General features: G+C 37.0%; 1 protein-coding gene across 1 annotated transcript in view; it reads left to right on the top strand.

Moving 5' to 3' along the window:
• Positions 1-285: 285 nt before the first annotated feature.
• The window catches only part of LOC144963407 (protein kintoun-like), a 23,472-nt gene continuing 10,019 nt past the window's right edge, over positions 286-13,738 (top strand). Inside the window, exon 1 of the mRNA XM_078897398.1 lies at positions 286-1,951. Coding sequence (XP_078753524.1) covers positions 317-1,951 — 1,635 coding nt within the window. The 5' untranslated portion in view covers positions 286-316. The remainder of the gene's footprint in view (positions 1,952-13,738) is intronic.

The following is a 13,738-nucleotide window of genomic DNA, read 5'->3' as shown; positions in this document are numbered from 1 at the left end:
AATGGCATATCTGATAGCTGAACTAAATTATGGGCGTGGTTTGTTGATGTAATGGGCAGTATTTTGCGTCGGTTTGAGAGCGTTTCCATAACTACAATGAGCCTATAACAATGTTGATTATAAGTTATTAGACCTTCAAATAAAGATAGACGTCGAGATACGCCAAAAGCTGCATCATATTATTTCTAACCGAGACCAATAACCTCATGATGGATAATCCTTGCTGATGAGCTGAAGCGAATTAAATATTACAGTGACCTCCCTTATAACGCATGCGTCGCTACGGTCAGAAAAGTTTGATTGGCATACCAACAACATGGCTTCTAAACGAGAAAGAACGATGGAAGATTTGGACCTCACAAGCGATGAGGTCAAGCGTCTTGGTGAAGCGCTCAAGAATGAAGAGTTTCGAAAAATGCTTGTCGAATATGCCGAAGAGATATCGGATCCAGAGAACAGGCGCAAGGCCGAGGAAGAAATCAGAATGATGGAAGGTGAGAGAGGTATGAATGTTCAGTTTATTCATCCCAAACCGGGGCATGTTTTGAAAACAACAGTGGATGGAACTACGAAAGCTTTCATCAACATTTGCCAAAATGACAAAATTGAAAAGCCTTCTTCGAAACGGCAGACTGGTCCTGATGGTAAAAATGGTCTTATGTGGCACATTCCCCACTCATTTGCCCCACCCAGAGAGGATATGGACAAGGCCAAAGAAAAGTGCCAAGTTTTTGATGTTGTTTTTAACCCTGATACATATAGAATGGCCCAAAACAACACCAGGTTCCAGAAATTAGTTGAAGATACTGCCTTAGATGGTATTGAACGTCAGTTTAGTGTAAAGTTGGATAAGAAAAATGTTAAGCGACCAAAAATGTCATTCAAGGGGCAACCTGTTGCGACAGTAATTCGAGAACGCAAGACAGATGCTGAAGAAAATGACATTGATCCTGACAGTATTCTTGGCAAAATGCCTTATCCATATGACAATAAAAGTTCTTCAGAAAAAGCAGCAACAAGGGAACGAAACAATAAATCAAAATCAGAAGCAGCTAAAGGTTCTAACATGGATAAGAAAGAAGGAGAAAGTAAATTTACCATTCCGAAATACACAATAACGCATCGCTCAAATGTAGATATGAGTGAGTATAGAAATGCCCCTGATGCAAAAACATCTACCCGTCCCAATGAGCTTGTGATAAAAATTGACCTTCCATTGTTAAAATCTGCTGGAGAGTTGAATTTGGATATTTTTGAAAAGAAAATAACATTGGAATCATCTGTTCCTGCGGCTTACAAACTGGATCTCAATCTCCCTTTCCCTGTCAATGACGATGAAGGATCTGCCAAGTTTGATAAATCGAAAAGAGCATTGACTCTCACGCTCCCAGTCATCCCAGAAAAATCTCCTGAACTTCCGTTTTCTCATAAGGGGGATGGGGATAAGTCGGAAAGTCATCACACAAATGGCATCGAAGCACCATCCTCTGACCTCATCACTGTCATCGAAGATAAACTTACTGTAGAATCAAGGAATGAGCCACCTCAAGCAAATGGAGTTGAAAATATTGAGGATTCAACAGATCTCACTCGAAAAGAAAAAGCTAAATTTCCCGATCATGTAAAATGGCAGTTACCGGAGTATCAAATATCACAAGATTCAGAAACTATCTCCTTTGTTATAAAGGTCAGCAGTGTGCAGGATAAAGATGTTTTGATGAAATTCAAAGGACAGTCCAGTTGGAGAATTGAATTCATGTCTGTTGGTGCTGGATGCTTTCCATCTTACTACGCTCTGACTGTGGACTTTGGCGATGGTTTCACAATATCTGAGAATCACTGCAGTGTTGATGTTAGCGATGACAACCTTGTTGTCCTCATCCTGAAGGATAAGGACTGTCGCAAGATGTGGGACTCTTACAGTATTGGATTGGACTACAGCTCATTAGAAGTAAGTAACTTTATAGATTAATCTTTTTGTGGTGTCATGTCTTATGTGGCTTTGGAGCTTGGGAAATTGATTGCAGAAACTACCTCCAGTATTTCTTCCTTTAGGTTAGGCACTTTACAATATTCTTTCTCTTTATTCAAAGTGAACATGACTACATGGTTGTAGTGTAATCAGTAAATCCACTAGAGCTAAAAATAATCCAGAAAGCTGACTTGTATGTGTTAAAAAATTAAAATTTGGTTCCATATAGCCTACTGGGGGAATAAATGTAACGTTTTATTAATTGAGTGCATTGAGTATGGTGAAATAGGGGAAATTCCCTGTTTGAATGCATTATATGCTTATCTGTCATCTGCATTTTTTGCCAAATTGGGACCTAAAATTTGCCCAAAAACCCCCAAAATTTGCCAAGAAATTTGCCAAAAAATTTTGCCGAGGAGAACTAAGCGTTTCAGTAAAAATTAACATGCGATACAGAAAAAAATATATATAAAAGACGATTTATTACATTTAAGTAAGGAGGCTGCATTTATTAATTTACACAATGTAAAGTGAATAGCGTTGTTACAAAGATTTTAAAGGATCATTATCGTAGAGAGTAGCTTCCCTTGGTTTGGGCCCAGGCACAGAAGTCTGTGGGCCCAGCTGCAACATTTATCAAGTTTCGCACTTTTTTTTTTTCGTTATTTTGTTTTCGCTTCTTTTTTTTTTCCCAAATTTGCCACGCGATTTACCAATTTTCCCAAAATTTGCCACGATTTGCCAATTTTGGGAAATTTGCCAAAATTTGCGGCCGCAAAAAATGCAGATGACAGGCTTATTTACTTAAGTGGAGAGAATACTGTTATTAGCCTCTTACTCTTAGTAACACTCAAACATTTGATATTTAATATTATAGCTGTTTCACACCAAATTTAAATCATAATTATTTACTTTTACAATTTGAGAAGTTTGGAGTCATTGCTATCAAAATCAATGAACAGTAAACAAAATTGGGTATTAGATGGGTTACAATAACTTATATTTTCTGGTCCCAATATGGTGCCCATGTGTAAGGCACTGGCAGATTTACTCCCAGGTGCAGTCAAGATATTTTTTGACCCTCCTGTCTACCCAACAGTGATTCAGTTGCTGGTTCTGTTTGATCTGGTAGAAAGTACTTTGTGATAGACTAGCATCCTATCCAAAGGGTAGCAAGTAATTGCTATTTTCCGTTTTGTGCTATAGAAATCGGGATAAATTTCTGCTCCATGGGCCGTACGGCTCTGAAGGACTACTACTCGATAAACTTTACCATAATGGGCATGATGCACCTAAATTTCCATTTCATTTGGTGCAGATTGCCTATTAGATCCCTTTTTCTAAGACTAATAATATCCGCACTGCCATTAGCCTGATACTCATTCACACCTAAGTGAGGTTGGGTAATGCATACAATGTACCTTACTCAAGGGCGCTAGAATTTTACGATCAATGCATCTCATCCGATCAAGTGTTGCATCGCTGAGCTTGCTGTGCTTCTGAAACATCAACGCCACATAATCTTGCCATAAAACAATGGAGCTATTGACAGGGTCTCTTGTGTCATTGATCTATCTCGAGCCTTTGATTTATTCTCTCTTTCTCTCTCTCTCTCTCTCTCTCTCTCTCTCTCTCTCTCTCTCTCTCTCTCTCACACACTCTCTCTCTCTCTCTATCTCTCTCTCTCTCTCTCTCTCTCTCTCTCTTTCTTTTCTCTCCCCCACCACTTCTGCTAGGGTCCAGGAGCTCCCACCATTGGAAGTTTACGTAGATATCTCTGTTGTTCTTTCCATGTGGTTTTCTCTTCTTGTCTCGGAATGGGATTACACATTGACGCTATATATTAAGGACATGTCGACAATTCCATACTTTCTTATTATTCATGTGTTCCCTTTCTCTCCTTTATTATAAATATCCAAACCAAATATCGGTCAACACACATAACCGGTGTTCCATATTAAATCTTTATACAAAGTGGACAACTGTCCTGCTGTGTCCTGCTAAAATTGGGACTATCCTGATTTGTCAATCTGGACTGTTAATATTTATGGAAATGTGCCGTGCACGTCCCAGGATTATCCTTTTTTCACTAGCAAATAAAAGGATCAGAAAATCTCTAAATCTAGATTATATTATATAATAGTCCACAAACATACTGCTGTTTTTGGGTCATGACGGTATTGTGCGTTAGGGTGTCCCAGTTGTTTGGCTCTTTGAACAGTTGGCTGCTATGTTTATAAATCTTTAAAAATGAAAGATCTATTAATTAAAGAGGTCTAATATTATAGTTATAAGAAATGATATCCAAGCAACTATGGAAAGCCTTTAATGAAATACCGGGGGTCCCAATCGCTCATTCAGTAGAGCACTCGCTTCACACACAAAGGGACCAAGATCAATCCTGGGTGCAGTCAAGATTTATTTTGTTACCCAACCCCAGCCCCATCCATTGTCCACCCACCAGTAATTGGGTAGCTGTTTCTGTTAGATCTGGTGGAAAGTACTTTGCGATGGGCTGGCATCCGATCCAAAGGATATCAACCAATTGCTATTGTCCATTTTCATGATAGAAAGCGGGGTAGACTCTGGCTCCATAGGCCTCATGGCCCTGAAGAACTACTTTATGAAATACTTGTTTAAAAAAAAAAAAATTGAGCTTTTATATAGCGCAATATTCACTAAACATGCTCAAAGCGCTTTACAAGGGGTCCCTGGCTAGCAGCAACACTTAACATGTAGGACGGGACATGACGCCTGTTAGGCGATATTATTTTTTTTTTCGACAGAGACAACGCTGTTAATGGCAGGTACTCATTTTACAGCTGAGTACGGTGAGATAATGTGAGTAAAGAGCATTTTCCAAGGACTCAACTATGCGCCGAGCGAGGTTCGAACCCAGGACCTTCCGATCTGAAAGCGAGTATCATACCACAAGACCACATAGCCTTTATTGGTCTTCAAACTATGACCATATCTAATATAAAACTTAGTTTTGTCACGGACCTAACTGGGATCTTTTGCAGGGAGAGAATATGTCAAATGCTTCTGCCCCCCCCCCCCCCTCCCTTTTTTGTTTTTTTTGTTCTTATTAATTTTAAAAAATAAAGATTTCAAATTTGATCTCGGTAAAATGAGTAAAATGTCATGGTTGCTACTTTACACTTCAACAAATTAACTGTATGGGTTCATCTGGGTGCAACTTTTGAGTTGTTTTTGTTTTAGTTTTAGGTCAACACATTAATATTAATAGGTTGCTCTTTGGTCTACTTTTCTGGGTTTTTTGTGTGTGTGTGTGTGTGTTTTTTGTTTGTTTGTATTTTGCCTTGTCCTGTTAGCAACTTTTTTTAAAAATTGAGAGTTACACTCTTGATTTACCTATTTGGTCAAGAGTTAATAGATGTCTGTAAAAAATCAAAACTAAACTCTTTTTTGACAAATGCTTTATGTTCTTGAAATAAAATGTTCTCTCTCTCCCTCTCTCTCTCTCTCTCTCTCTCTCCTCTCTCTCTCGTTCTCTCTCTCTCTCTCTCTCTTTCTTTCTCTCTCTCTCTCTCTCTCTCTCTCTCTCTCTCTCTCTCTCTCTCTCTCTGGGTGGGGTTCCTGACCTCTCATAGTGGGCAGGGAGGTACATACTGTGTCTTCTATCCCTTTATATCTGTTTTCCAACATGCTTTCTGTCTTTGTCTTAGAATGAGATAACTTGGTTTTGTCCTGGCCCTGGCCGGAGTCCTGGCTGGGAGGGAAACAGTCAAATGCATAGTTATTGTTATGGGAGATGATATTTTTTTCTTTGTAAATCATCTCTCTGTTATGTATTATTATATTTGTCATTTTGATTGTATAATGTAAGCATTTGAGTGTATTCCTCTTTGTTGGATTTTGTGCTTTTGTCCGGATTAGACTTATACTTACAGGTGATCTCAAACAAAGTACATTGGTGGTATGCTCTTGGAATCTACATCTGATCCCTATTTGTTCCCAGTTCCCCTATGTCTTACTTTTTCTTGGGTGTTTTAATTGTAATTCTAGAACTTTTTACTATCCCATTCTCTACCTTTTTACTGGTGCTGATATAACCTAAATGTGTTGCAAACACAAAAACAAACCTCTCTCTCTCTCTCTCTCTCTCTCTCTCTCTCTCTCTCTCTCTCTCTCTCTCTCTCTCTCTCTCTGTGTGTGTGTGTGTGTGTGTGTGTGTGTGTGTGAGAGAGTGTTTGTGTCTGTTTGTGTTTAGAAAGTTTCAAAGTTTCAAAGTTTATTCAATCTTAGGCGTTCGCCAATAAATCAACAATTTGATGCCAACATACATGAAGTGGAAAAAAAAAAAAAAAAAAAGGTAAATGGAACCAAAAAATAAACTGATACACCACACAAAAATACAACAATCGTAATAACATCAATACGTTCAATAATAATAATAATAATAATAATAATAATAATAAATAATAATAATAATAATGATAATAATAATAATAATAATAATAATAATAATAATAATAATAATAATAATAATAATGATAATAATAATAATAATAATAATAATAATAATAATAATAATAATGATAATAATAATAATAATAATAGTAGTAATAATAATAATAATAATAATAATAATAATAATAATAATAATAATAATAATAAGAAGAAGAAGAAGAAGAAGAAGAAGAAGAAGAAGAAGAAAAGGAAGTGCAATAATCAATTATTGTTGACAAGCAAGCTTGTTGCACATCATGTGTAACTGCATCACTTATTATAGATAGAATGCGCTTGGCCAAGGAGTTCACAACATGTAACATTGCCATCCGGAAGTATAACGGACCAACACACAAACTCTGTGTAACCATGAACTTTTATAGTCTGGTTAATATAGTTTAGTGAGAACAACTCACAAACGCGGATGGCAAAAACAATAACAAAGGCCTGAGTGACGTCATCTGCATACTATCTAGAGGACAGTGATGTGTTCATTGAAGCATTACGCTGGTTTCTCTCTCATCACAGCGCAGCGGCGTGATCTTGACGTAAACACTACACATAACATTATGAATATAATAATATTATAACTTATAGTTATAGAGATAATAATGATAAGAATCAACTCGTTCACTCAGACGTGATAACGGTGACGGTCGTTTTAAGGTCACGGTCACCTCATCGCAGAAGACGAATATAGTGTAGTATCTTTCATCAAACTCGCCTCGCCGTCTCTTGAGTAGGCTCCTACTACAACGACACGTCAAGCTTGACTGTATACACACACGTTGCCCTATTTTTCTTTGATAAAGTGTTAAAAAACAACAACACACACGAACTCGTTTCAAGTTCTGCTCACTGAGAGAGAACACGTCACACTTACATCGCATGGATCGAATTTTCTAATGTGCATCGACTATTTGCGGCATTTAATTCAAGAGTTATATAGATTTTTGCCCCCCACTTATTTTCTACCGTACGTAAGTTTCTGATATAATAATGTAATTATAATGGTATATTATGTTTTATCCTACTTTCCTCACATGGTGTGTTTTTGTTGCATATTCCTGCGTGACCGATACCTACTCGTTGCGTTATGTTATTTCTTTTGATTATATACAGCTTATTATTTTAATATTAACTCACTCAATCCTGGAGATTGTTGCTTCTTTTCAAAATTTAAGAAAAAAAAAGTGTATTAAAAATGAGCATGTGCATAGATATTTTTTATTCAACTATCATTTACATGTAAAAACTAAAAAACATTAGCTTTGATACTACGCCTATAATTTGTCTTAGAAAAATGTAATAATAAAAAGGCATGGGGCAAAAGTGACCCCGGTAAACTACATATAAAGTGGGTGTTAGGGTTAAGTGAGTTTAGATACGCATATCAAATGTGTATGTTTTGAACTGTTCGCAAAGTTTGTGTTAAACGTCACGTTTTCCATTAAGTTAAGTGGGAAATGCATAACATTGTCGTGTTTCAAGGCCTACATAATGATTATTATTTGATTTGATACTGCAGTGCTAATTTGAATAATATAATATCATCCGTTGTGTTACGGTATTTTATTATCCAGATCATTATTATAACTATTACTACATTGGCATTCGTGTGTTGCCCTCAACAAGTTTCTAAGGAAGGAAATAATTTGCACATTATAATTAATAAAAGTGATACACTAGGTTGTATCCGAGACTAATAAGTGTGTATGTGTATAATATATGTGTATGTTAATCGGTCAGCCAATGTTTAGACCACTTACAACTGGGCAGTTTCTCAGCTCATCTCGCTGTCCTGCTCCGGTCAGCGCGAGTAGAAGAAATTACAAGGTAGGCAGTATCTACTTAGATAAGATTAAGATTTCAACTTGCGTCATATTTTTTTACTATTAAATATGCCCACCAGAACTAAATACCTAAATCCCACTACAAGAGAAAACTAATAAACATCACGCCATTGTCCGATATTGAGCTTTAGAGCTTTTATATAGCGCAGTATCCACAAAATGTGCTCAATGCGCTTTACAAAGGGTCCCTGAACAACACGTTCCATGTAGAACGAGACATAACGCCTGTTAGGCGATATTACAAATTTTTTTTTTTCCGACAGAGACAACCCTGTTGACGGCCAGGTAATCATTTTATACCCCGAGTACGGTGAGAGAATGTGAGTAAAGCGTCTTTTCCAAGGACTCAACTATGTGCCGAGCGCGGCTTGAACCCAGGACCTTACGATCCGAAAGCGATTGTCATACCACTAGACCACATAGCCGCACGATATGCTCTCTCTCTCTCTCTCTCTCTCTCTCTCTCTCTCTCTCTCCCTCTCTCTCTCTCTCCCTCTCTCTCTCTCTCTCTCTCTCTCTCTCTCTCTCTCTCTCTCTCTCTCTCTCTCTCTCTCTCTCTCCCTCTCTCTCCCTCTCTCTCTACCTCTCTGCCACCACCCCCTTGTGTCACCCACGATGGACACAATCACCATCACACCATTAATCACTGTGACTCCTCCTCCTCCTCCCCCCTCCTCCTCCTTCTCCTCACTACCACCTCCTTCATCTCCTTGCTTATCCATTAATGAAAAAATTAATTTAATTTAACCCTCAACTCGGCTTTAAAAAAAAAAAGATTATCACGATCACCGATCTGTTCAATCAACAGTAAATTGGTAGTTGGATCACTTTAGATCTCGTGAAGGTAGAGGCGACGTGTGAAAGAACCAGTCACCTTACCACTATCCCACATTACGTCGTTGACCCATATAATTGCCCCACTCAGAGGGCAATCCCCAACTGTGTTATTTTATGTCCAGATGGTTTAGTTGCTAAAAACTGAATTTTTAGTCACAAATTATAATAATACGAGACTTGGGTTTTACGTTTTTATGCCTGATGAAGAAGATGTAAATGTATAATTTCTGGGTGGGGTTCCTGACCTCCAATAGCGGACAGGGAGGTACATACTGTGTCTTCTATCCCCTAATATCTTATCCAACAAGCTTTCTGTCTTTGTCTTGGAATGAGATTACGATACTTGGTTTTTTCCTGGCCCCCGCCGGAGTCCTGGCTGAGGGGGAAACAGTCAAATGCATAGTTATTGTTTTGGGAGATGATATTTTTTTCCTTGTAAATCATCTCTCTGTTATGCATTATTATATTTGTTATTTTTAATGTATAACGTAAGCATTTGAGTGTATTCCTCTTTGTTGGATTTTGTGCTTGTGTCCGGATGAGACTTCTAGGTGGTCTCAAACTAAGTACTTTGATAGTGTGCTCTTGGAATCTACATCTCTGATCTCTATTTGTTCCCAGTTCCCCTTTGTCTTACTTTTTCTTGGGTGCTTTATTTGTAATTCTAGAACTTTTTATTATCCCATTTTCTTCCTTTTTACTGGCGTTGATATAACCTAAATGTGTTGCAAGCGCCGTAAAACCCTTAAAAACAAATAATGTGTAATTTCTTTTAAATGACATTTCATTTCTACTAGGGGGGTTCTTTGGACCTCCCCTAGTGGGCAGGAGGAGATCACTTGCTGCGTCTTCTATCCTCCTGTTTTCTGAGTGGCTTTCTATCTTTGTCTTGGAATGGGATTATTGGTTTTGTCCGAATCGTCGCTGAAGTCCTTGGCTGAGAGGGAAATAGTCAAATTTATAGCGTTAGTTTTGGGAGATGATTTTTTTCTTCTTTGTAAATCATCCCTCTGTATCTATCTACTGATATATTATCTACATTTTCTGTTTTGAACATATCTTGGTTAAAAAAATTTGAGTGTATTCCACTTAGTGGGATCTTGTGCTGGTGTCTGGATGAGCCCTTTAAGTGATCTCAAACTAAGTACATTGATGGTACGTTATTGGAATATACACTTCGGTACCCTATTTGAACAATTTCTCTTTTATCTTACTTTTTCTTGGTTTCTTTTACTTGTACATAATTCTAGAATTTTTACTTTCTCATTCTCTTCCTTTTTAACTGGCGCGGCGCTGATATTATGACCTAAACGTGTTGTAAGCGTGTGCCGTAAAACCCTTCATACAAACAAAAACCTTTCATTTCGACTCATTTTAACTTTAAAAATTCCCTCTGGGTGGGGTTCCTCACCTCCCATAGTGGGCAGGGGGGTACATACTGTGTCTTCTATCCCCTTATATCTGTTTTCCAACATGCTTTCTGTCTTTGTCTTGGAATGAGATTACTTGGTTTTGTCCTGGCCCTGGCCGGAGTCCTAGCTGGGAGGGAAACAGTCAAATACATAGTTTTTGTTTTGGGAGATGATAATTTTTTCCTTGTAAATCATCTCTCTGTTATGTATTATTATATTTGTTATTTTGAATTTATAATGTAAGCATTTGAGTGTATTCCTCTTTGTTGGATTTTGTGCTTAATCCGGATGAGACTTCTAGGTGGTCTCAAACTAAGTACTTTGATAGTGTGCTCTTGGAATCTACATCTCTGATCTCTATTTGTTCCCAGTTCCCCTTTGTCTTACTTTTTCTTGGGTGCTTTATTTGTAATTCTAGAACATTTTACTATCCCATTTTCTTCCTCTTTACTGGCGCTGATATAACCTAAATGTGTTGCAAGCGCCGTAAAACCCTTAAAAACAAATAAACAATGTATAATTTCTTTTAAATGACATTTCATTTCTACTAGGTGGGTTCTTTTGACCTCCCCTAGTGGGCAGGATTAGATCACTTGCTGTGTCTTCTATCCTCCTGTTTTCTGAGTGGCTTTCTATCTTTGTCTTGGAATGCATGGGATTATTGGTTTTGTCCGAATCGTCGCTGAAGTCCTTGGCTGAGAGGGAAATAGTCAAATTTATAGCGTTAGTTTTGGGAGATGATTTTTTTCTTCTTTGTAAATCATCCTCTGTATCTATCTACTGATATATTATCTACATTTTCTGTTTTGAACATATCTTTGTAAAAAAAATTTGAGTGTATTCCACTTAGTGGGATCTTGTGCTGGTGTCTGGATGAGCCCTTTAAGTGATCTCAAACTAAGTACATTGATGGTACGTTATTGGAATATACACTTCGGTACCCTATTTGAACAATGTCTCTTTTATCTTACTTTTTCTTGGTTTCTTTTACTTGTACATAATTCTAGAATTTTTACTTTCTCATTCTCTTCCTTTTTACTGGCGTGGCGCTGATATTATGACCTAAACGTATTGTTAGCGTGCGCCGTAAAACCCTTCATACAAACAAAAACCTTTCACTTCGACTCATTTTAACTTTAAAAATTCCCTTTTTGGCATATATTTCATCCTAGCATGATTTTTGGAGATAATTTTCACTTCATTTAATTAAGTAAAGATATCTACTGAGTCGCTCTCCTTCAAAGGTTGTTGTATTTATCCAAAGGAAGAAACGATTGCAATATATCTAGCCATTAAAACAAGTTTTCATTATTTTCATCATCATCATCATCATTGCCTTTTTCACCCTGGGTCAGGGTATAGGCCACAGACAAACAGTTTCCATCCTTCTCTATCATGAGCTAACTTTTTTTTATTTCATTCCAGGTCTTACCGGCTTCTATATCAGCTTCTTTAATTCTTCTCCATGTTCCTTGATCTTCTGCCCTGAGGGTTCCAGTCCAATACTTTCTTTGTTATAGTGGAGTCATTCTTTCTAAGCGTGTGTCCAATCCACCTCCCGGGGTGGGGATCCTGACCTCCCATAGTGGGCAGGGAGGTACAAGCTATGTCTTCTACCCCCCATACCAGTTTTCCAATTGTTTCCTGTCTTTGTCATGGAATGAGATTACTTGGTTTTGTCCTGATCCTTGCCGGAGCTCCTTGGCTGGGAGGGAAACAGTCGAATGTATAGTTATAGTTTTGGGAGATGATTTTTTTTTCTTTTCTTGTAAATCATCTCTCTGTTATGCATTGTATTATGTTTAGTTTACAAATTATATTATATGATTGGTAAACATTTGAGTGTATTCCTCTTAGTTGGGACCTGTGCTTGTGTCTGGATGAGACTTTTAGGTGATCTCAAACTAAGTACATTGGTGGTATGCTCTTGGAATCTACATCTGATCCCTATTTGTTCCCAGTTCCCCTATGTCTTACTTTTTCTTGGGTGCTTTAATTGTAATTCTATAACTTTTTACTATCCCATTTTCTTCCTTTTTACTGGCGCTGATATAACCTAAATGTGTTGCAAGCGCCGTAAAACCCTTAAAAACAAACAAACAAAACAAACAATCCACCTCCATCGTCTTCTTCCTATTTCCTCTCCCACTGGTTTCTGCTGTGTTCTTTTCCATACTTCTTCATATTTTATTCTATCCATCCATTTTATTCTGAGTAGCTTACGCATGCACCTGTTTACGAAAATCTGTACCCTCCTTATACATGCCTGTGATGTGTTCCAAGTTTCACATCCATACAGTAAGACAGACTTCACGTTTGAGTTGAAAAGTCTTAGCTTTAGTCGTAGGAAGATATTTTTAGTTCTCCAAACTCTGTTCAAAGATGTGCCTTTCTTATTCATGCCCATTTAAAAATGTCTCCAGTCGAGCGAAATTTGTGCGACCTCTTGGTTGGTTATGGGTGTCCCTGAGAGTCCCAGGCCTTCCAACCCTAACTTCTTTTTCTTTTCTTTTCTGACTCCCATTATCTCCACCCACCCAGCGGTGTTCGGGTGGATGGAGTATTTTGGATTTTGCGGAGAGGACTCTGTGATAGCCCAGTGTCCTATCCAGAAGGTAGCAAGCAACTATATACATCTGATTAATGTTGTTGCATCAGAATTTAAGTGGACTGAGTTCTGCATATCTATTATAATAATAATAATAATAATAATAATAATAATAATAATAATAATAATAATAATAATAATAATAATAATAATAATAATAATAATAATAATAATAACTCACACACGAAACGAGACCACACCTGCCTAAAGTGTATTTACATACCTACTCAAATACGGACCGTAGGTTGTTATCGGCATATTGACTCATCGCCGCAATCAGTCATTTTTGGGGTCATAACCAGATAACTAAAAGAGAATTTAAGAGTGAGTGATAAAAATGATCAGGGATATTATCATTTTACTTTTTGGCCCTTTAAGAATATTTATAAATATTTTTTTTCTTCTTCGTAATAATAATAATAATAATAATAATAATAATAATAATAATAATAATAATAATAATAATAATAATAATAATAATAATAATGATAATGATAATAATAATGATAATAATAATAATAATAATAATAATAATAAATAATAATAATAATAATAATAATGATAATAATGATAATAATAATAA

The sequence above is a fragment of the Berghia stephanieae genome, chromosome 1 (genome assembly GCF_034508935.2).
Source record: "Berghia stephanieae isolate SIO BIC M18660-M18661 chromosome 1, UCSD_Bste_1.3, whole genome shotgun sequence".
Lineage (NCBI taxonomy): Eukaryota > Metazoa > Mollusca > Gastropoda > Nudibranchia > Aeolidiidae > Berghia > Berghia stephanieae.
Note: the sequence above shows the minus strand (reverse complement) of the source record. Positions and strands in the feature narration are given on the sequence as shown.